The following is a 24,142-nucleotide window of genomic DNA, read 5'->3' on the forward strand; positions in this document are numbered from 1 at the left end:
TAGCTTTGCAGAAAGATATTAAACTGCAATGTGTACCAAGATGACCTCTTGGGATCCTGTATAGTATGATTTCAACTGTCTGCTCAAATCACTAAGAATATTTTAGATGAGGCAAATACTGAAAAATGTTACGCTGATTATCATGAGAGTACACAGTGGAAGGACACAAAACAAAATGGAATATCATGTGAAATCTTGTAATAGTGCTAGAGAGTTCATTATAAAATGAAAGATGTGATAACTTAATACTTGGGACTAATTTTATTTAGTACAAAACTAACATATTTGTATAGTAGTCTAGTGCAGTGATGAGGGTTAAGTCATCTCATGAACCTGCATATTGAACTAAATGCATTGTGTTTTTGATGACAGAAAATTAAAAGCAGGTTCAGTTTTCATAAGTACTACATGTTTTTAGTACTTGTGTTTAACAAATGCAGATTACTAGAAGCTTAAAATTTCACACACTTTTGTATGCTTATTAGAAAATATTGAAAATATTCATTTTCCCAATCATATTTAGATGATTATCCCACTCTCTCTCCCTATGTAAAATGATTTCCCATGTCTTAACACATTGATGTTGTTGGCCTCCGTCGGTCAGTTGACCATGGATGACGTATCCTAGTTCTCGTCTTGGTTCGTGTCGAATTGTCTGGGACAGCGTCGGGGACAGCGTCGTTGGTGGCTGAAAAGGCCAATCCGGGACAGGCATTCTTTGCCGCAGAAGTCGCAGCTATAGGTGGTTCCCTGGCTGTTGTTGTTGCGTAACTTCCTGCGGGCTCGCTTTTCTTCTGATGCACGCATCATGTTCGTTTCGCCTGACTTGAGCTGTGTGGTCAGGGTGCCCCTCCACTTTGGGCGGTCTGCTGCGAGGTCTTCCCAGGACTGCGTGTTTATGTCGATGGCTTTCATGTCCCTCTTCACGACATCTTTAAATCGCAGGTTCGGGCGCCCTGTGGTTCTCTTCCCAGATGCCAGTTCCCCGTAGAGGATGTCCTTTGGGATCCTCCCGTCCTCCATGCAGCGTACATGGCCAAGCCAACGCAGGCGACGTTGTCGGAGCATGGTGTACATGCTGGGGAGGCCGGCTCGAGTCAGAACTTCGAGGTTGGAGACTTTGTCTTGCCAGGTAATACCCAGGATGCGGCGCAGACCTCGTAGATGGAAAGCGTTCAGTCTCCGCTCTTGTCTCGCGTATGTGGTCCATGTCTCGCTCCCGTACAGCAGGGTGCTGATGACGCAGGCGTTGTACACTGCCATCTTTGTTGCGGTTGTCAGCCTGGGGTTGGTCCACACTCGGGTTGTCAGGCGGGCTAAAGTAGAGGCTGCCTTCCCGATCCTCTTGTCGAGCTCAGCGTCAAGGGAGAGATTATCGGTGATGGTGGAGCCCAAGTACGTGAACTGGTGGACGACGTCAAGCTGGTAGTCGTCTACTGTGATGGCTGGTGGAGTGACAGTGTCCTGGCTTAGGACGTTTGTTTTTTTCAAACTGATAGTCAGCCCAAAGTCTTTGCAGGCCATGGAAAAACGGCTCATCAGCGACTGTAGTTCTTCCTGGGTGTGTGTGACGACTGCTGCGTCGTCGGCAAATATCATGTCCCTGATCAGCGTCTCGCGTATCTTCGTCTTGGCTTTGAGGCGAGAGAGATTGAATAGCTTGCCGTCCGATCTGGTGCGGAGGTAGATTCCTTCCGTTGCTGAGCCGAAGGCATGCTTGAGGAGCAGGGCAAAGAAGATCCCAAACAATGTGGGGGCAAGAACGCAGCCTTGCTTGACGCCGCTGCTGATGCTGAAAGGCTCGGAGCAACTGCCGTTAAACTGCACTGTTCCCTTCATGTCTGTGTGGAAGGATTCAATCAAACTCTGCAGTTTTGGTGGGCAGCCGATCTTGTGAAGGATTTTGAAGAGTCCGTCTCTGCTGACCAGGTCAAAGGCTTTGGTGAGATCAATGAAGGAGACGTACAGGGGCATCTGCTGTTCTCTACACTTCTCCTGGAGTTGTCGTAGGGAGAAAATCATGTCTATGGTTGACCGTTCTGCGCGGAAACCACACTGTGACTCCGGGTAGACACGTTCAGCCAGCTTCTGCAGTCGGGTCAAGATGACCTTAGCAAATACTTTGCCTACGATGCTAAGAAGGGAGATGCCTCTGTAGTTGTTGCAATCACTTCTCTCGCCCTTATTCTTGTAGAGGGTGACGATCTTAGCATCCCGCATATCCTGCGGTACGGCTCCTTCTTTCCAGCACTGACAGAGCACTTTGTGAAGAGGGTGCAGTAGGGAACACTTGCACTGTTTCAGCAGGTCTGGAGGAATCCCGTCGCTGCCGGGGGCTTTTCTTGAGGCCAGTTTATCAACAGCCTTGCTGAGCTCTTCTACTGTTGGCTCTGCATCAAGTTCTTCCATTATTGGCAGGCATTCAATGGCATCTAATGCTGCGGAGGTCACCGTATTCTGTCTGGAGTAGAGGTCAGAGTAGTGTTCCACCCATCTCCCCAACTGTTGTTGCTTGTCGGAGATTATTTCTCCAGTAGATGACTTGAGGGGTGCTGTTTTGCTCTTGGTAGGGCCCAGCGCTTTCTTGATGCCGTCGTACATGCCTCTTGTGTTCCCTGATATGGCTGCTTTCTGGATGTCATTGCTGAGCTGCTGCCAATATTCGTTCGCACAGTGTCTGGCAACCTGTTGAGCCTTGCTCCTAGTAGCCCTGAGAATTTGTAGGTTCCTCTGGCTTGGTGACCGCTTGTATTCTGCCAGGGCGGCGCGCTTGGCTTCTATGACTGGAATCATCACAGAGGACTTTGCTTCAAACCAGTCGTGCGTCTTTGTGGTCCTCTTTCCAAAGGTTGCCAGGGCAGTGCAGTGCATTATGTTCCGCAGTGTTTCCCACTTTTCCATGGCAGAGTCTCCTGTCTGTGTGGCGTCAAGTTCCTTCTCAAGCGCTTCTGCGAATTTCTGCGTCAGGTCAGGCTGCGACATCTTGCTGACGTCGATGCGAGGATTTCCTTGTTTCCTTGAACGATAAAACCTCTTCGGGTTCAGCCTGATCTTGCAGCCCACTAAGGAGTGGTCTGTGTCGCAGTCAGCGCTATGATAGGAGCGTACGTGCAGGACGCAATTGATAGCTGAGCGGCGAACTAGTATAAGGTCCAACTGGTGCCAGTGTTTCGAGCGCGGATGTCGCCAGGAGACCTTATGCTGGGGCTTGGTCTGAAAGTATGAGTTGGTGATGCACAGGTTGTAGAAAGCGCAGAGCTCGAGCAGGCGTTGGCCGTTCTCGTTCATTTTGCCGACGCCAAATTTTCCGAGGCACGAAGGCCATGAGTCATTGTCCGCACCTACTCTGGCATTGAAGTCACCCAGAAGGATGAGTTGTTCCTTGTCGGGGATGCTGTTGATGACAGATGTTAGGTTCTCATAGAACCGGTCTTTAGTTTCCAATGTTGCGTTCAGAGTTGGGGCGTACACGCTGACGAGGGTGATAGGGCCCGTGGTGGTGTTGAGACGAAGGGTGAGGAGTCGTTCTGAGCCATTACTGCCTGGTTCTACCATACTCAGTAGGCTATTTTTCACCGCGAAAGCTACGCCATGCTGTCTGGGCTCGTCTGGGGCCTTTCCCTGCCAGTAGAAGGTGTAGTCTTTTTCTTTCAGAATGCCTGAGTCTGCCAGTCGTGTTTCCTGTAGGGCGGCGATGTCTACGTTCAGCCTCAGAAGTTCGTTGTTGATGACTGCTGTCTTTCGTAGGTCGTCAATGTCCCATACGTCTTCGGAGAGGCCCGTCAACATTGTACGGACATTCCCAGTTTAAGAGGTGGTCTCTTTCTCAGTGTTTTGTTGCCTGGTGCGATGGTTGCAGCCTGCCGTTCGGAATATTCCTAATCCCCATGCACCCAGTGAGGAAAGCAGACTGTGGCGGGGCAGTACCTGACTGTCTGGGGGCTGCCCAGCTTGAGGCGGGCAGTAAGTGCCCAGTGAGACCCGAAGATCCCTCCCACCGTCGGGAACAACCCCTGGCGCCATGCTCTACGCCAGTTGAGCTGTGGCTTATAACTGGTAAACTGTTGCTCCCCGTGTTGTTTCCGCGCTAGTAGCGCTAGCGAGGCTGGAGTGTCCTCTCCAGGGTTGCGAGATATGTTGGTAGTCGGATACTAGCCAGGGCGATGTAATATGGAGGAACAGGCTTTTGCCCACGTAGCGGGTCCCCCCTCTCCACGTCGTCGATGGATCCAAAGGAACAGCAGGGCTGCTACAGTTTGGCATCGGCGCCGTCGCAGGAGTTGCCAGAGCGAGGCTGCAAGCCGCGTCGAACTGTCTTAGGGACTCCGATTCCGGATTTTTCCTCGAGGTTTACTCCTGAAGCCTTTTCCATGGAAGAATATAGCCGCAAGGCAGCGGAGGTTTAAAATCAGGGTTTTCCTTCCCCTAGATGAACTGCCTTCTAGGCTGACGAGTATCATCTCCCCGAAGCAACTGGTTATAAGGCGCTAGTGACCCGCCTGCGCCCCTTCTCCTGTCAGTTAAAACAGTTCCGCCGGGTTTACAAGCTAAACCGCACGTGAAGGCCAGGAGCTGGACTTGGTTGTCAGAGGCTATTGGAGACGCACGCCGTATGGGGTACTTTATAGACAGTGGGAGCTTATCCCCACTACCACCCCTGGCTATGACAACCTTGGAACCAACACATTGATGTGGTCTACTATTATTACCCCTTTGTCAAATTATAGTCTTGTGAAACAAACAGTAAAACCTGCGCTATCCGGAAAACTGTAGAAACTGGCAAATTTCTGATGCCGGGAAAAGAAAAACAAAGGAAACTGGCCCTTTAAGTTCTGGACCGCTCCTCAGACAAACCCCACATAACTGGGGGGAAGGATTAACCACAGCTAGAAGCAAGCAGCAAGCATCTCAGCTCCCCCTGCAGCTCCTGGCACCCCTGGCAGGCCAGGTCTCCTCCCTTTCCCCCCCCCCCCCCCGCCCCAAGCAGGCCACATCCCAGCCCATGCATGGCTCCCGTAGGCCCCACATGGCTAACCAATTCTGGTAACCAGAATTTTTAGGTTACTGGCACGCTCTAATTCCCGGGCGTGCGGGACAACACAGGTTTTATTGTAATTGAAAACACTTTTTTTCCTCGCAAGAAAACCTTTCAGTTATTGGATTTTAACTGCATTTAATATTGAATCATTTGCTCTCAAGCTTACCCCACAACTATCTTTTTCTTTTCACATAGAGTTATGGGAGTCACTATTTGAGGAGAATGCTATATAATTTTGAGCTCCTCTCTTATCATTAATCGTCTGACATTTAAAATTTATGGATATTTTATTATCATTACCTAGCAGAACTATAGTGTGTTGGCAATTCAGCACCTAATTTGAAGTGGAAATGAGTATTGCGTGACTAATAAAGCACAGCCATTGCAAACTGGAAAATTCTCCTTTTTGGCTTACATTTGTGATGTCTAATTCCAATTGAGTTTTTACTGTCCATAAAACAAGTAGTCCTGTAGAACCTTAGAGACTAAAAAAAAAAAATACTATATCTATCTATCTATCTATCTATCTATCTATCTATCTATCTATCTATCTATCAATCAATCAGCGGGCTATCCCTCTGAGACTTATTGTCTATATCTGACACTTATCCTGTTGTTGCCATAGAATTTGACTTTGAAAACTCTTGTGAAATACATCAAAATTTTCTAACAGAAGAAAGGTTGCACTGTATTTTGTATGTTTTTAAATGTTCAAATTGTAGGTTTCACAATCTCCATTATCCTGACTGCTGCTGAAATATGCTTAGAGTTTCTTACTTTTTTTGCTCTCACTGTTATTGTTTAATTGCCATTAGCAATGCAGTTTAAAGCATTAAATGGTTTCTGAATTATAGAATATTCAGTATTGATGTAGCTTTACAAAAGTAGTTAAGGTTATCTAAGGAAATGATGCAATATAGTATTTGGTTTTACAAAAAATTGTAATGTAGTAACAAAAGTCATCATTTTAAAATATTTTTTTTAAAATGTTAATATTGAGATATTCACTCATATTTCAGATGTGCTGGAAGAATATAACTTCAGGAACATGAATTAGTTAATCTTAAAGGGAACATTTGATGAAGATATAGTTGAGGCCCAACACCAAGCTTAATGATTCTCTTCTATATATAGGACATTTAAAGAAGCTGTCTATCCTGAAAGTTAATCAGAACAGACTTGTTCAGTTGACAGAAGCAATAGGAGACTGTGAAAGCCTTACTGAACTTGTCCTAACAGAAAACCAGCTGCTGGTGAGTATAGTCTTGATTGCTCAAATAACTGGCAGTAATTAGGCCTACAGCTATGCACTGGTTCATTTTTATTGCCATGTCTTTATTTCCCTTTTTGTTATTGTTCTGCTAAGTACAATACAGTGGAGTTTGCCTTAAGAAAATGCATGATGTTACAGCAGTCATTGTATTGTTTCCATATATAATATATTCTGTATATGTACATGACGATAGACTCAACAGGAATTCATCATAATGGAAAATTAGTAACTCAAAGTACTCATTTTTAATTACTGAATGATTATATGAGAGAACGACACTGCAGAATTACAGATTTGCCTGACAGAGTCTTATTGAAAGTATGCTCTCTATACAAGAATAAAATTTTTCTTTACCTAATGGCAAGACCTGCATTTGACTTCTAAGCAAAACAAAAAAACAAAATCAGTTGTTTGGTTTGAATATGTACATCAGTATCAACAAAAACAATCTCTAAGCAAAATATCAGGCAGCCCTGCATGTTGCCAAGGTGTAAATGAAGGCAGAACTTGGCTCTGCACTTAGATCTTAGGACACAGATCTGTTGATGCAAAAACTAGAGTGGAACCCAATTCAGTTTTAGCTGTGTGGGCTCTGCATTACTAATGAGTAAAAACTTATTAATCAGAGTAGACAGAAATGACTGTCCTAAGTTTTTTACTCTACTCTTGACCATAGTATAAAATGTAAACATTAAGACTGAATATGTAGAACAACATGCTGAGTAACAAGGTGCCATTTTTTACATGGTCCGTATTTTGAAGTAGTGCTGCACTTTAACTTGTACATGATTTTAGACGAATTCTGGAAAAACACATCTTTTTTTTTTTTTTTTAAACTTGAGTCATCAGAGCTTATTGAATTATGAGGAATAACTTGAGTAGTGTAGTAAAAAGGGCTTGCTTCCCTGGCGGCATCTTTTTGGATAGGTGAAATACGTGGATTTTTTTAAAATGGGGTTGATCCTAGGGGGCACAGGACAACCACCATGCTGCAGGCCCCACCCCCTGCTCTGCTCCCTCCTGCATTCCTTGCCAGAAGCCCCCCTCCTCTGAGCAATGTGAACCGGAGGTTACTGCCCCATGCCAGGCCTCCCTTTAACAAGGGTTGCCTGACCCACACTCAACTGCGATGGTGGGAGCTGAAGTGACCTGGCAGCCTACTCCGATCCGCCCTGCTGCCCATCTCCTGGCCCCCTGCACTGCACTTCACCATGGTGGGAATATCTGAGCATTTGTAATCCAGAAGGAAATGTATTTATATAGAATCCTGTATACGTACAAGAAATAACCTAATGTATTTGTCCATGTCACAGTATTCCAAATGAGAATACCTGAAATGGCAGCCAAAATTTATACTGTATCTCGCTAAATAGATTAATTAATTGCTCCTTATTCAATTTGGAGTCTGGATGCTCATATTTCAGAGTAAGAGCATCAACACATATATTTAAATTGGATTTCAGAGGAGTAGCCGAGTTTAGTCTGTAACTGGAAAAACTTAAAAAACAAGGAATGGTCTAGCAGCATCTTAAAGACTAACAAAACATGGAGATGGTATCATGCGCTTTTGTGGGTACAATCCACTTTAAATTGGGATTACCTCCCCTTTCGTGCCAACTACTGCTGTGCATAATTTGATAAATAAGTGTGGAGTCAGACTACAGGCCCTAGTACAATGTGGCTGCTCTTTGATATCATGCTTCTTCAAAATTGCTTTCAAAATAACACATACTCTACCTTGTCTGCAGAGTCATTTTAGCACAAACCTAATTCATAAGGAGTGCATTTTGGCTAGAAGCTGAAACAAATAAGGAGCCAATTCTGCCTTTAGGTATAACCATGGAATTCCCCTAAAGTCAGAGGAGTTACACAGTTGTGACTGTGAATCGAATTAGTTCCTTACATGTAAATCTTTTGATTATAAAGCTCTGTTTCCAAGATCACATTCGAAGTCAGGTAAACTTCTCTTTTGACACTGTGATGATAAAAACCTTATTCACGTGTCACTTTGTTGTCATTGAAACAGAAATTGCCGAAGAGCATCGGAAAACTAAAGAAGCTGAATAATTTGAATGTTGACAGAAACAAATTAATGTCTTTGCCCAAAGAGGTATGTTGTGTGCCGTTAACCATTATAATTATAGATGGTCTATTACAAATAAAAATGGTAAATACAGATGCCTGTAGGAAGTACTAAACAGCTTTTGTTCTACATGAATTATTAGAGAATACACTATGACCAAGCTACTGCCTATTGGATTGCAAAGGCCTTGACAAAAGTAGAGGTGGTTTGGGTGCTAGTGAATGACCAACATAAGGGTATTTGACCAAGTGGTGCAAGATATAAATAATTTCATATCAACTGATTTCTGATTGTGAAAGTCAGTCCTAGCACTCCATGAAGACAGGTTTTTAAGGTCTGGGCATAACTCAGTGCACTGAACACAGGTGTAATTTTTTCTGCAGGTAGAGTGAAGATGCCACAAGAAAACCTGATCTTTTTCATAAAGTTATGGCTAGAAAGCGTATGGGTAGTTTTTAATATCATGAGATGATTTAGGATGCTGTAATTTTGGGATCTTTATTGTGTGAAAGTATCTACGGGCTGCTGTATCATTAAAACAGCCAAACCCAAAATAGGTAATACTAAGCTTAGAGATACCCTAGTTTTATAGCTGTGATCACTAGGGCTTCTTGCTTATTGTAAGCAGTGTATGAAGGAAGAATAGGGTTAAATGTAATGTTGGTCTTAGAAGTTTAGCACTTCAGTAAAACCTGAAAAGGTAGGTGTTGCTGGGATTGGTAGGGAATATAATAAGGGAGAACCAGTGTAGTGTGACTAAAGCATGGAGAGTTAGGAGGCCTGGATTCTTGTTCCATCTGTGCTACTGATTCAGTGTGTTATTCACCCTCTCCCCAGTCTGTGTTCTGCCTGAGATTCCTATATAGATAATTGGCCCAGCAAACCAAGATGCTGCACTCAACTTGGCATGCATGTCTGTTTGTAACATAAGCTTCAGAGCGGGAGCCAAGTTAGTCTGTAACTGTTTTTTTTTTTTTTAAGTTTTTTCAGTCTTGCAGCACTTTGAAGACTAACAAAACATGTAGATGGTATCGTGGTTTCGTGGGCACAACCCACTTCTTCAGATGAATGGAGTTATTAAAGGTCCAGTTTCAAAATAAGTAGGGGATGCAGGGAGAAGAAGGAAAAAAGGGGGAAAGAAATAGTCAGAGTATCCATGCTACATGAAGACTCAAATTGACTATTTCTTTCCCTTGTTTCCCCCCACCCCCCATTCTCTATTTATTTAGAAACTGGACCTTTAATAACTCCATTCATCTGAAGAAGTGGGTTCTACCCATAAAAACTCATGATACCATCTACATGTTGTGTTAGTCTTCAAGGTGCTACAAGATTGTTTGTTTGTTTGTAACATATCAACTTTGGAATGCTGCATCCAATCAGTTCTAAAAATGTTAGAGAATGTTCTAGCCATCAACAGGCTGAACCCTATTGGGATTTTGGGTGTGCGTGCGTGTGCGCGCGCGTGCAAATTAGAATATCAGAAAAACCGTATTGACAGGAGAAATCAGGGTGCTCACCTTGCTGGTGCCACAGACAGAGCAATCTTTTGCTGCCGTCTACCGATATCAGCATAGCTTACCGCATGAGGAAATTGTAAGCCTAAACTAATGGAAAGAAGACCATGGGCATCGGGTAAAAGCCCAGCTGGGGAAGGCAAGCACCATCCCATCCCTTCTGCCCAAAGCCCCGTCCCTGGAGCCAAGCCCTGTCCCCTCATAGCCCAATGCTTCCTGGCCACCTGGAGTACTGGGGTGCCCTGGCGGTCGGGGGGAAGACAGCAAGGCTGCCGTACCACAGCCCTAGCCCTCCAGGTGGCCAGGGGGAAGCCGGGATGCTGCTCCTTGGCCCCAGCCCTCTCCGGTGGCAGCCCCAACCTCAAGCGGTAGGGTGTGTAGGCAGCTTTGAGAAGGCCCCTTGCCTACATTGCCGACCGCCCATGAATAAGACCCTTACAAGGAGAATTTGTTAGGGGAAGGCGAAGGAAGGAGTAAGGACCAGTGGTGGGGTGAGCAACTTGGAGTGGGCGCATGGGAAGCAGGCAGCATGGGACTGTGGTGGAGAGGGAAGCAGTGACCTGAAATGAATGGGGAGCTTGGGGAAGGGAGGGAGAAGTAAGAACCTGGAAAAAGAATTTCGGGAGAGGTGGCAAGCAGGGATCCTGAGGTAAGTTGGGAATGGGGGGTGAAGTGAATTTGGTAATGGGGCTTGAAGTGGGGCAAATCAGGAACCTGCAAGATGGGAGTAATGGTAATGAGGGACCTCAGGTTGGAGGGTAACAGAGTGTGTGGGTGTGGAGTCAAGGGAAACAGATGGTAAGTGGAATGGGGGGAACCACAGAACCTGGGGTGGGGTCAGAGAAAGCTAGACCTGGCTAGGTGAAATGGGGGAGCCACACAGAGACCAAGGCACAATGGGAAATGGCAGTCACAGAGCTTCTGGCAGGGCCTGCTATTGGGAAGAAGAATGGGGGTATGAAGGGAATGGATGAATGTCCTGGTTGGGCCAGACTGTGCCCATGGCATGTGGGGAGAATGGGACATACACAGTCCCCTGGCAGTGGTAGGCAGAATTTGAGTGTCAGGAGTTGCAGTGACTCGCTGAAATGCAGGGGAATGAGGAGAGTAGCATACGGGAAGCAGGGGTTTGGAGGAAGGGAGACCTTGAGGTATATGGTGTATACAGTCTAGAGAAGTGGTCCCCAACTTTTTGGGGCTGCCAGGCTGGGCGGGGGTGGGACCGTGCATGTGCCACGCACCTGAGGGCGGCACTGCACATGTACCGCATGCCTGGGGGCAGCACCGTGCATGCGCCATGCGCCCGGGATGGGGGCCGTGCATGCGCCGAACTCCTGGAGCCTGGGGCACAAGAATGGCTCGGGCCAGCCCTAGGCCAACCTGCAGGCACCACATTGGGGACCACTGGCTTAGAGGGGCTACAAAATGTGCAACACTTTAATGGTCACCTTTGCAAAACAATGTTCCCCTAATTAGCATTTTCATCCAACAATTTCAAAGGTGTTTTGTGTGTGTTTAATGTTCAGTATAATTGGAATGATAAGCTTTAGTCTTATGTCTGTGTCTTTACCACTAACAAAATGCTCTGGAGCACGAACTCTCTGTAAGTGCATTGGCTTTGTGCATGTTTTGCTAGCCCTTGAAACTTCCGGAAATGCATCCTGTTACTGGCTGTTGCTATTACAACCTTTCGTCTCAAAGGCAGTAGCTGGAATTCAGAGTTGGTAATGGTAGCAAATGGAAAATAAGTTACACTCTTGGATTCATGTGGTAGACTGCATTTGCTTCAGTTACTTTCGTAGGCAACACGTCATAGAACCCACAACCCAACTCCTGTTAGTTAGCATCTGTAGCGGGCTCAGATCTTTGTGCTTAGACTGACAAACATAAATATCTTTTTGGACTCTGTTCCTCAAAGAATACTTATGGAACACTAGTAGGATCATGTGGAGAAGCTTGTTGTGCTGTTCATGCTATACATACTTGGGGTAACAAATAGTTCAGTTCCCTTAGTATAGGAGTTGTCTTATCCAGAGGTACTGGCTTTAAGCAAAATATGAGTATTTTTAAGTATTTTTGCTCATGTGTGGCTCAAAGTCATAATGTAAAAATGGGTGGGGAAAGAGAGAATAATGGAAATCCATATGTTCTACAATCCTGAAAGGGAAAAAATAGGAGTCTGGCCAGTCTTGTAGGTGGAGTGGCATATGCAGTGTGTGGCCATGCAAACAACCCAGGCTCAGCAGGAGTGGCCTTCAGGGACATTGATAATGAACATGATTCTAGCAATGAATTTCATCATTGGGAGCTAAACTTGGTCTCTTGCTAGAAGATTTTTCCACTTCCCTACTGAACAAAACAATGTTGTAACAAGTAGCAAAGACCTTTATATTCACTTTCTTGTAGGCAGGAGGAGGGGTGTATTCTGCTTGTGATTACTTGGTAGTGAGAGTGTATGGCAGGGCTACTCAACTTTGGAAGTCCCAGGATCACAATCATACTCACAGCACATGGCAAGGGCCGCAACTTAAGTTGCATATACGTGCAAATATATATGCAAATAGCTTATTTCACACTGGTGGGCATGAATACAAAGATAAGGCAAGACTACATAACGTGCAGGTCCCATTTAAGCCAGTTCTGCTGATATTAATAAAATGCAATAGTTACCCGGTTTCTACCCATATGGCAGCACTTTTAATGAGCAATGGCAGTTCAGGAATTTGACTACTAAAATGCATATCAACAGAAGACCATTACATTGAATTTCCGTTGTGGAGCATGTTCCCAGTGGAGGCCATGTTCAAAGGATCCCACCTGTAGGCCGCATGTTGAGTCCCACGTAAATCCAAACCACACTGTGGACCACAAACAAATGGGCTGCAGGCCACACGTGACCCACGGGCCACGTGTTACGTAGCCCTGGTGTGTGGTGTTCCCTTCAGCATTCTCATTTGTTCTTATAGCAAGCTGATTTTGATATGGAAGTTAAGCAAGGAGGTCTGAATGTCCATTTAAAAAACTCTGATGTGTGACTTGTTCCTTCTGTGTGTTTAACTCAAGATGACTGTCAGGGTAGCATTGGGAAAATGGTAGTCTCTGACCTCTAAATGTTAAGTCAAGTGTTCTCCTCCTTCTCCATACAACCCCCTAGAATTTGTTCCTGAAGCAAAGATGTATCCTACACCTGTGATATCAGGAATTGTATATCTGTTTTAATGAAAAGCAGTGTTCTGACAACAGTGCTCTGGCAGAACTATGAATTTTGGTTTTTTTAAATTGTATTTGAGATAAAATTTTTGGGTAAACTTGTCAAACAAGTGCTTATGCACTTACATCTATATACACTTGTGAAACCAATCTTTCCCTATTGTGGTAAGGGGACATTGACACCTTTATTACTGGGGATTGCTAGTTGTAAGTATGAGCTTATCGGTTACCCAAATGGCTACATGCAGCGCGGGAACCGGTATGCACAGGGAGCCAGCCTACAAGCTGCCTCCTGGCATGCACTGGCTCCCGGGAACTGGCTGCTGCTCCATGTGTAACTGCCAATATTTTCAGGGGTTACATGGTTAATCAATTACATGCATTTTAACATCTGTATTTATTACTTAATTATAGTACAACTCAAGATTATTCTGAACCTTTAATATAATAACTCCTTAGACTTTTTGGTTCAAAGGTCCTTCTGAACCTGATGGCAATTCATAATGTGAAAATTTTAACATCTGAATGAAGGCTGGCAGATACTAAAAGTCACTTAATAAGCCATATATTTACTATCCGTAACTTGAAGATGATTCTACTCTCATTTAAGTTAGTGGCAAAAGTCTGACTTGAGCAAGAGCTGAATATGCTTAAACTTGTTTATATTACAAATGGTTGATTTCTTGAAACTTGAAACACTGCTTGGTGATTTTGGCTAATCTTAAATCCCACTCTGTGACTGGAGCATGAGTGAAACTAGTGTGCTGATCCACCTGCTTAGGAAATTTTAAAGTGTCCTAAATTGTGTAATTATGTGCTCATTGATGAGCCTGTGTAATCTGATGAAGAGAACTACCTACATAATAACTAGAACCCGCAAAAAATAATTACTGCAATGATTGTCTGTGACTGAAAATACTCATTTTTCAAAATCAATGTTTTGTTTTCCTGAGAAAATTTTCATTTTCCTTTGAGGAGAGAAATCAAAGTGCAGAAGGTGGCAATGCTGTTAAGTCAGTATTAACAGAATTCCAGCATCATACCTTCAGTCGTAAGCCAGAGAAACAAACTGTATCGCATGGGTTTTCCCACCCTTGCCCCATACGTTTCTTCCCACATGGATATCTTGGGAGATCGGGGAAGAGCAGTATAAAGTGTCAGAATGAACGAATGGGGGTAAAGGCTGCTTTGAAACACTTCTTGGTGACAAGTTTCTCTGCCAGTTTTCTCCCCACCACACTGTGCAGCAGAAATATAGGGCAATAAGCAGATGATATGCTTTCACTTACTGAGTTTTTCATAACAAATTGAGAACTTCCGTCACAGTTCCATTCATGTTAATTAAGCAACTTTTGAACCTTAAATGTGTTTTCTTCTTGGTATCAGAGGACTAATGTATTAGGTTTGAGATTCAAGAAAATTCCTAACTTCAGTTTTTGTATGTCAAATAGCTGGTTGTATCACTCTAAATAGATGTGCCTGATGCTTCACAGTCTCAAAAATGGGACATTTCCCTTTTTATTATCTGGGCTTTACATGCCTCTAGGAGCTTGAGACTGGAATTTTATTAATATCTAAAGGTGCGTCTACACAGCACTCTAAACTCGCAATAAGATAAGCAATTTGTGCTTTGCAAAGTGCCAAATTTCTAAATAATGTGCTATTTTGAGACATCCCTTAACCCTCGTGGATGCCGCAATAGCGTGCCTGTTATTTCTAAAAATATTTTGAAATAATGGGTGGCTTGTGTAAATGTGGGGTAGCTATTTCAGAGGCTGGCACCTACTTCTTGCAGCAGCAAGTCCCCCCAGTAATTCCCAAAACTTCATCCTTGGGACAGCGTTCCATGAGGGGGGAGAGGGCAGGGCAATGGTAGGGGTGGAGTTTTGGCCAGTAACAGAGAAGACCTGTGGAATGGGAGTTTGAAACCCTCATATTAAAGTAATATTTTTGTGGTGATTAAAATGATTTTTTAAAAGAGGAAAGACATTTTTTGAGTAATACAAATATACGTGCCACGTTAGGAAGGAACATAAATATAGCAGAAAAAAATTAATGAGCATTGCTTAATTTAGTGAGTAATCAATAAAAGATGTGATAATATTAACAGTTATTGAATTATGCTAAACCTTGATGTTCAATAGGATTGTCTTTAATTAGTAGTTGATGCAGCTAATGGATTTCCTGTTGCCCCAACAGACCTTTTACTCTGGCTCTCAAGCTCGAGCCAGGGAGCAGGGTTGGGGGCTTGCTCCATTCTGCATGCACCGTGACTCTGTGGCTCCTGGAAGTGGGCAGCCAGAGGGAATTCACGATGCCTTGAACCAACTGCCAGTTCTGCAGCTTCCATTGGGCCATGGGAGCTGCAGGGGTAGCACTTGTGTATGGGCCAGTGTGCAGAGCTGTCTGGCTGAGCCACTGCTTGGCAGCTGGAGGGTGGACATGCCACTGCTTCTGAGAGCTCTTTGAGGTAAGCACTACCTAGAGCCTGCGTCCTTTAAATGTCCCTCACCACATCTCAACGCACTGCCTCAGTCCTCATTCCCCTTCTGCCATCCGAATCTCTCAATCTCAGCTCAGAGCACCCTCCTGCATCCCATAACCCTCATCCCCTGCCCCACCTCAAAGCCTGCACCCAGAGCCTTCACCCTCCCATTACACCCCAGCGTCCTTTCCCAGGCCTGCTCCTGTCTCTGAACCCCTTGTCCTAGCCCCGCTTCTTCTCCTGTCCTCCTCATTCCCTCTGCACCAGCTTAGAGCACCCTCTTACACCCCAAACTCCTCATCCCTGTCCCACCCCCAGCTGAAGGTCTCAACCCTTCCTCCTGCACCCCAACCCTGTATATCATGAGTATTCGTCGCCCTCCATTCAATTTCCATACTGAGATATGGCCCTCAGGTCAAAAAGTTTGTCTATCCTGAGCTATGGTGAAGGATACAGAATTCAAGCAAAGTGACAAGACTAGTAAGAGTTGTGTCGTCATAGTTCCAAGAAGGTAATTCCAAGCATAAAACAAGGCACAGAGTTGCTAGGAGTAGAGAGGAGGAGAAGCAGACAAATGGAGCCTTGAGGTTTGTCAAAAGTTGCAGAGGACTGACACAAAAAAGATAAAGTAAATGAAGCAAGGAAAGATGAGTGTTGCAGGGCCTTAAAGGATTAAATCAGAGTTCATTATGCAATAGGGAAAGGGAGAACCACTGGAGGCATTGAAAGTTGGAAGAGGAAGTGGTGTGATTGTTTTTGGGGTGGATTGGTAGTGGCTGACACAGTTATCAAGTAACCGAGAGGCTGTAATATTATTGTGGAAGAAGACATAGCAAGCCATAAGGAAAAAAATATGTAGCAAGACGTATGCTTGTGTTGAGAATGAGAGAAGAGTAAAAGATGATGATCCATAAGTTGAGAGATGAGTGGTGGTGAAAAATCTGGTAGAAGATGTTAGGGACAAATGGCAACATGTGATTGGGCAGAGATGGGAAGATCAGTTGTGGGCTGAGCTGAGTTATCTGCATAGAGATGAAGGCTGAACCCTTGGAAGTTGAAAGAATTGCCTGAGGGTGGGGTTTAAAGGTCATCTACAGTGAGACAAGGGAAGAGCAGTCACTGCTGAAAGAACAACTGAAAAATTGTTATAAAAAAAGCCCAGGGAAGAGTTCTCAGGATATCCGGTGCAGTGTATTTTCTGGAATATACTTGCATTTTAATGTAAATAATGAATATATGCATTACTTGTATGTAATTTTTTTTCTATCAGATGTATGATGTAGAGCAGGCATGTCCAAAGTCCGGCCCGCGGGCCAATTGCGGCCCATGTTCCAATTTAATACGGCCCCCGCTTCCTCCCCCTCTCCTGGCTCCCCGGTGCTCTTTTGAACTGGCGCACCCAGTGCGCCGTTTCCGGCCGCGCCGCCGCCCATGGCCTCCGCGGTCCTAGAGCCTGCCCTGTAGGGCACGTCTGCAGCCCTGCTCCCCCGCTCGGCTGCGGGTTCGCCCTGTGCCCGGGCCGCCGTGAGGCCGGCATGCCCTGCGCTCTCCGCCCGCCTCTGGCCTTGCGGGCCCTCCGCCTTGGGGCTGAGAGTGCGGGGACGGCTCTCACGCATGTTCACTTCTTCAGATCTGGCCCTCTTTGAAAAAAGTTTGGACACGCCTGATGTAGAGCTATCAGTATTAAGACTCTGATATCTTATTTTAAACATATGCAATTCAACCTTACACATTGCCATCTGTTCAGCTGGATTGGTTAATTGTTTTTTGTGTTTTTTTATTTTTGAAGGGAAATGGACATGTAATATACCGGTTATGCAAGGTGGTTGCAATAGGCCTAGAATAGGGGTGGCCAACCTGTGGCTCCAGAGCTACATGCGGCTCTTCAGACGTCTTCTCCTTACATAGGTACCAAATCCAGGGCTGGAGCTACAGGTACCAGCTTACACTGGGCCGGAGAGTGCTCACTGTTCAACCCCCAGCTCTGCCCTAGGCTCTTTCCCCCTAGGATCCTGCCACTTCCCACCCTCTACACTGAGTCTGTCACACCCATGCTTCCCCCCTCCAGTGTCTCCCACTGAGAGAGCTGATCACAGTGGGCGGGAGGAAAAGGAGAAGGAGGCACTGACTCATGGGGCTGCCAGTGGGCAGGATGTGCTGAGTGGTGGTGGGGAGATGATCAGGGCTGGTGACATACAACTGTTGCTCTTTGGCAATGTGCATTGGTAAATTCTGGCTCCTTCACAGGTTTTGGCTGGCCACCCCTGGCCTAGAGACTTGTTTACCCAGCATTGCTCAGGTCCTTCACTCAAATAAGTTTTGTTTTTGTTCACTTAAATAATTGTTCTTGGGTGGGTTGAGCATGGGGGTTGAGTATCCAGGCTGTCCGGGGGGGAAAAGAGGGGAGGTGAGAGGACAGCCCCAGCCCTCTGTCACCATAGTAGCTTGGGGCCAGGTGTGAAGTGCCTGTCCACTGCTGCAGCAGGCACAGTTGGGGGAGAAGTGCATGACCCCCAGTAGGGAGACAGATAGTTTGTCCCTTTCTCCATTGCTAGCCCAATGGGGTTATAGCCATCCTGGTCCCTTGCTGTCCTCCTGTGGTCATTCTGCAGTATGACTATCCTTCCTGACAAACCCCTCCCTTCCCTTTTTTTGAGAAACTATCAAATTACAGGTACATTCCATTTTCCTGGCACAACCAAACCCTGACCTTGCTTTAAGTTATTCGAGGAAGCTGTATACCAAATTTGGTGTCTTAGCTCTTACCATGTAAGGAGAGTTCTTGAACAACTGGACTCATGTACGGATAGACAAATGGACACACGTTTCTAAAATAGTGTGTTAGTGTTATGTTTAGTTATAGGTGTAAGATATCATTTAAAATTGGTTGTGTATCAGCACTCTCCATGGCGCATAGCTTAGTAAAGAAAGTTTAAAAAAATCTTCACTTATGCAGCCCCAGTTCATGAGAGCGCTGAAGCTTGCACTTTTCTCAGATGAGTTGTCCCATTAAAATCAATAAAGTCCGTATTTAAAGTTAAGTACGTGCTTAAGTGTTTTGTGGAATGAAGGCTTAACTGTTGTATATTTAGTGCATATGTAATGGTTTGAATATGTGCTTGAAATTATACATAATGTTGCCAAATCAACAAAAGCATGACCAGAGTCCCTGGCTCTTTGTCAGTTAATGCCATTCTGTGAAGCAAAGTAATGTTCTAGTATTGCATTACTTCACAGTGGTCACAGAGACATATTTTTCATTCAGTATGCTATTTAGTACCTGCAGTTTATCTCAACCGCTTCTGTAATTTTGTCCTGGTAACTTCCTACAATACTGGGTGGGTAGATGCATTCTTTCTTTTGAAATAGTAGCAAATACTTAATCTTCCAAATGACCCATTTATCTTGTCATGCAGTTTTCTCTTAATGTTGTTTGTTGGATATATGTTCTCACCACCATGGAAAAACATAGTTTCATAAATGGCTTCCAGTGCATTATCTATGCATTTTTTTAAAATACAAATTGCTTGTATTTGTGAGTTAAATCATATTGTTCAGAATAATAGTTCATGATGAAGTAATTGAAGGCAGCAGCAACCACATGTGAATTTTGACAGCTCTTTAGGGAAGATGGGATTTATCTTCTGTCTCCATTTTTAGCATAGTGTGGTCCAGTACATATAAAGAAAAATAAATCAAATGAATGTCTTTTGTGTTTTCTTAATTGTTAGCTGCTTGGAAAATTGAGCCAGGTAAACTTGTAACTTTTTAAACATCATTCAGTCCACAGTTGCTCTGTTACTGCTCATTTAACCGCTTTAAGTGCATGATGACTCAAAATCAGCTGGCTCCACTACAGCACATTTTTCATTGTCAAAGTATAGATATTTTCAGCTTAGTGGGGAATCCCAACAGGGCTGCATGGCTTTTTCTGTTTGCCTGGCAAAAATGTTCAGATCCTCATGCTCCCAAGATTGAATTACTCAAAGTTCATTCATAGAAAAACCGACGCTTTATGTTTGGAGAGTCATCACTTGCCAGCTCATCTAACATTCACTAACTGTAGCTGTTGTTCCTCATATTAGACACGCCAATTAGACACTGAATAGATTTGTTTTTTTTCTAGATGGCACTTCATATGCTGTGAATTTGTCAAGACAACTTAATTAAGAATTTGAGTGAGTGGTCTCTTGATACTGCAAAGAGGTGGTGAAGTCAAGTAATTAGGAGAAGAATTTGTAATTTTAAAACTTTTGCTTATGCTTTTCAGTGCCAGTTTCTAGTTTAGTTAAATGCTACATTCTTCCATGAAAATATATGTAAAAATAGATGAAGGTGGATGTTTCTGTTTTGGTTAGCACTTTTTTTTATTCCAATTTGTTAAACCCTTTATTTAAGCAAGGAGAAAATGAGTAATAGATTAAATACATATGATGAAAAGATATTTTGACTGGGAAGACTTAACGCACAATTAAATTTTAGATATTTTTTATTATTTAACTTCTAGCATTGGCCAAGGTAGAATTTGCTCTGATAGCTAGTTGGTACTAACATCAGTAATTTGAGGATCTGTAATCAAAGATTTTTAAGAGCTTTGAATGTTGTTTGTAATGAAAGAACCATATTGCTTACAAAGGAGCCTACTCTTTATTAAGGTAGTGGAGTTGGTGGGGTTGCTGACTACAGAAAATACTTCATATTGAAGAGGGAACTGCTAAAGGGAGGCATTCAGGTTATTATAAATTATATCTAGGTTATCTTAAAGAAAATAATTTAGAATTTAATTAATTAGTAAACTACTTAAACTGCATGTTTATAATAATTAGGCTGTGTCTAGACTACATTGCTCTTTCGACAGAGGGATGTAAATTAGACACTTCAAAAGTGCAAATGAAGCAGGGATTTAAATATCCTGTACTTCATTTCCATAATCACGTCATGGCGCTTTTTTGAAAAAGTGCCATTTGAAAGTAAAACCGCAGTCTAGAAACGGTTCTTTCGAAAATGGCAGGCTTTTTCAAAAGATCCTGTACTGAGTTTTCAAAAGAACCACTTCTAGACCACGATTTTACTTTCAAATGGCTTTTTGGAAAAAGTGCCATGATGGAATTATGCAAATGAGGTGCGGGATATTTAAATCCCCACTTCATTTGTATTTTCGAAGTGTCTAATTTACATCCCTCTGTGGAAAGAGTGATGTATCTAGACACGGCCTTAAATGTTGACTGTGTGTTACTTTTTAGTCTAGGGTCCACGTTAATAGCTTCTGTATTTACTAATGCAATCAGATTTTAAATCCACTTAGTCTGAAAGTTTAAAATGGCTTCTGATATTTCAGTCTAATACACAGACTAAGGGAGAAGAAACACTTTTTAAATAAGAGCGATTTTTTTTTGGTTTGGTTTTTAAAAGGATGCAAAATTAGCAATACTGGTTTGTTACAATATATAAGATTAGCAATCCCAAGGTAAGAAAAGTGCTCCAACCTATTAGTTACTTGAAGAAGCTGTCTGCTGGGTGAATTCAGTAACCTCAATAGTTGCCATCAAGAGCAAAGGTGACTGAAGCTGGATTTTAGCAATTGAATGCTGTTTTTAACTGTGTATTTGATGTGACAGTATATCTTGCATCATAATCAGGGTATAGAAACATAACTGAAGACCAGAGAATACCTTACCCGGGAGCTGAAGCAAAATGCAGGACTATGTAGCACTTTAAAGACTAACAAGATGGTTTATTAGATGATGAGCTTTCGTGGGCCAGACCCACTTACCCGGGAGGAGTGCTGTGGAGGAAATTAGGTTGGTTGGCAGGATGATGTGAGCAGATGATCGCATTCGGGAGAAGGGTGGAAGCAGAGGATATTAGAGTAATTTGGGGCAGTTTATGTGGCAAAGAAGGGTTGAGTTTTAGAAGCTTTTGATAAAACAATGTTGTCATTGCTTGAGCTATACCAAAGACATTAATTTGGAAGACATTTATTATTTTGACTCTCACTAATTGCTAATTGCTGACTCTAGTGACTATAATCTCAACAAACATTAAGAGCTGAATGGCTTATTTAACATTTGATATTGCACAGAGCTCTGTTGTGCTTGGTGAATTACAAACACAATCAAATAATGTGAACATTGAAATATAAGGTTAGAAGAAGTTGAGGAGAAGAACCTAACACTTGCTGGGGAAAAAGCATACAGGCACCCATGCACCTGGTCATGAGTAGGGCTGTCAGCAACTAGTCTACCATCTGATAAGCAGAAGCTTATTGAATAGTCAACTAGTGATGCAACTAGTTGCTTCCCCCAACTTGCTGCCTCTATCAGAGAGAAGTAATAGAGATGTAGCTGTGTTAGTCTGACCTTGCTGAAACAAAAGACAGGACTATGCAGCACTTTAAAGACTAACATGATGGTTTATTAGGTGATGAGCTTTCGTGGGCCAGACCCACTTACCCGGGAGGAGTGCTGTGGAGGAAATTAGGTTGGTTGGCAGGATGATGTGAGCAGATGATCGCATTCGGGAGAAGGGTGGAAGCAGAGGATATTAGAGTAATTTGGGGCAGTTTATGTGGCAAAGAAGGGTTGAGTTTTAGAAGCTTTTGATAAAACAATGTTGTCATTGCTTGAGCTATACCAAAGACATTAATTTGGAAGACATTTATTATTTTGACTCTCACTAATTGCTAATTGCTGACTCTAGTGACTATAATCTCAACAAACATTAAGAGCTGAATGGCTTATTTAACATTTGATATTGCACAGAGCTCTGTTGTGCTTGGTGAATTACAAACACAATCAAATAATGTGAACATTGAAATATAAGGTTAGAAGAAGTTGAGGAGAAGAACCTAACACTTGCTGGGGAAAAAGCATACAGGCACCCATGCACCTGGTCATGAGTAGGGCTGTCAGCAACTAGTCTACCATCTGATAAGCAGAAGCTTATTGAATAGTCAACTAGTGATGCAACTAGTTGCTTCCCCCAACTTGCTGCCTCTATCAGAGAGAAGTAATAGAGATGTAGCTGTGTTAGTCTGACCTTGCTGAAACAAAAGACAGGACTATGCAGCACTTTAAAGACTAACATGATGGTTTATTAGGTGATGAGCTTTCGTGGGCCCGACCCACTTCCTCAGATCAAATTCTGGAAGAGAATTGGCATGACCATATATCATGAGAGAGGCAGCAAGGGGTGGAGAGGAGCAGGAGCCAGTGCTGGGGAGAGCCAGTTCCCCCCAGCACCATCTTTACAAAGGGTAGGTGAGGTAGAAGCACAGTGGAAATGGCGCGAGCGGAGACAGAACCAGTCTCGGCTTGTGCCGCTTTTGCTGCAATTCTGCTGGGCTCTTGTATATTTCAAAGGTTTGGGTGCCACAGGGAGCGCGGGACCAGCAGGGGAGGCTATGGGGCTTCCTTTCAAAGGCTGAGGCGCCCTGCTAGACCTGTGCTTATGGGCCTAATGGGGCTCTTGTATATTTCAAAAGGAAGTCCTGTGCTCCCTGCGACTAATTGAAGGAAACCTCGTGGTCCCTGCACCCTTATAGACTAATTGAATAGTTGATGGAAATCTCATCGACTGTTTGATTAGTTAATGATTCTAAATTTAACATCCTGAGTCATGAGGCTTAAGGCAGGAACAGTTGAGGTCGGTGAATCTCATTGGTTCTGAATAATGAAATGTAGTTTTACAAATTTATGGTTCATGAAAATACTAAAGGTCCAAAAAAGGGACTAATTTGCAGTCTGTGACTTGAAGCCATTTACAATTTCAATGTGCTATGACATCTGGTGTGATCTATGCTATTATGTCTTTCCTACAGTGTGGTTCTGCAACAAAAATAGTTTTCCTCTCTTTTTAATATAGATTGGGGGGTGCTGCAGTCTTAATGTCTTTTCTGTGCGTGACAACAGATTATCTCGAATTCCCTCTGAGATTTCACAAGCCACTGAACTGCACGTCCTGAATGTAGCTGGAAACAGGTGAGAGGATTTTATTGTGTCCTGTTGCTGTACTGGTTTTGCTTCAGCATATGGATTGATATTTTAGAATGAAGCAGCAAAAGAGCTTATACTCCAGTTTCACTAATCCCAATATGGTGAAATTGGCAATATGTTCCTGCCCTCAGGCCAAATGTAATTCCGAACCCTGCCAATACTGAGCACAATTATTTGTGTCAAAACTATCTCTGTGACAAATAAACACAAAAATATTTTGCAATCATGACTTTCAAATATTCTTTATCCATGAACAGAAAAGTCTCCTAACCTTTTCATTTGATGTATTTCTGACTTGAAATTAAAACAAAAGAGCTCTTGGCTTCAGGTCAAGTCTGGTGAATTGAATACCTGAATTAATTCCAGATGATCCTTCTGAACAAAGAGTTTGACAATCAGGTTATTCATATACATGTTAAGGCAACTGAAGTTACACTTCATCAGCATAAAAACTTGTTTTACTAATCTCAGTCATGCAGAGTTGTTTTCGGTTAATTTATTTGTATTGTTTCACACATAGAGGCCCTAACAAGAAACTAGGG

At 43.5% G+C, this 24,142-nt stretch overlaps 1 protein-coding gene across 2 annotated transcripts in view; it reads left to right on the forward strand.

Moving 5' to 3' along the window:
- Positions 1 to 24,142, forward strand: part of LRRC1 (leucine rich repeat containing 1) — a 146,876-nt gene that overhangs the window by 84,358 nt on the left and 38,376 nt on the right. For both annotated transcript variants that reach the window (XM_089777084.1, XM_075923612.2), the window contains exons 9-11: positions 6,173 to 6,291; positions 8,338 to 8,421; positions 23,470 to 23,585. In XM_089777084.1, the coding sequence (XP_089633210.1) occupies positions 6,173 to 6,291; positions 8,338 to 8,421; positions 23,470 to 23,585 (319 nt within the window). The remainder of the gene's footprint in view (positions 1 to 6,172; positions 6,292 to 8,337; positions 8,422 to 23,469; positions 23,586 to 24,142) is intronic.

The sequence above is a fragment of the Pelodiscus sinensis genome, chromosome 3 (assembly GCF_052426305.1).
Source record: "Pelodiscus sinensis isolate ZL-2025 chromosome 3, ASM5242630v1, whole genome shotgun sequence".
In the NCBI taxonomy this organism is placed as follows: domain Eukaryota; kingdom Metazoa; phylum Chordata; order Testudines; family Trionychidae; genus Pelodiscus; species Pelodiscus sinensis.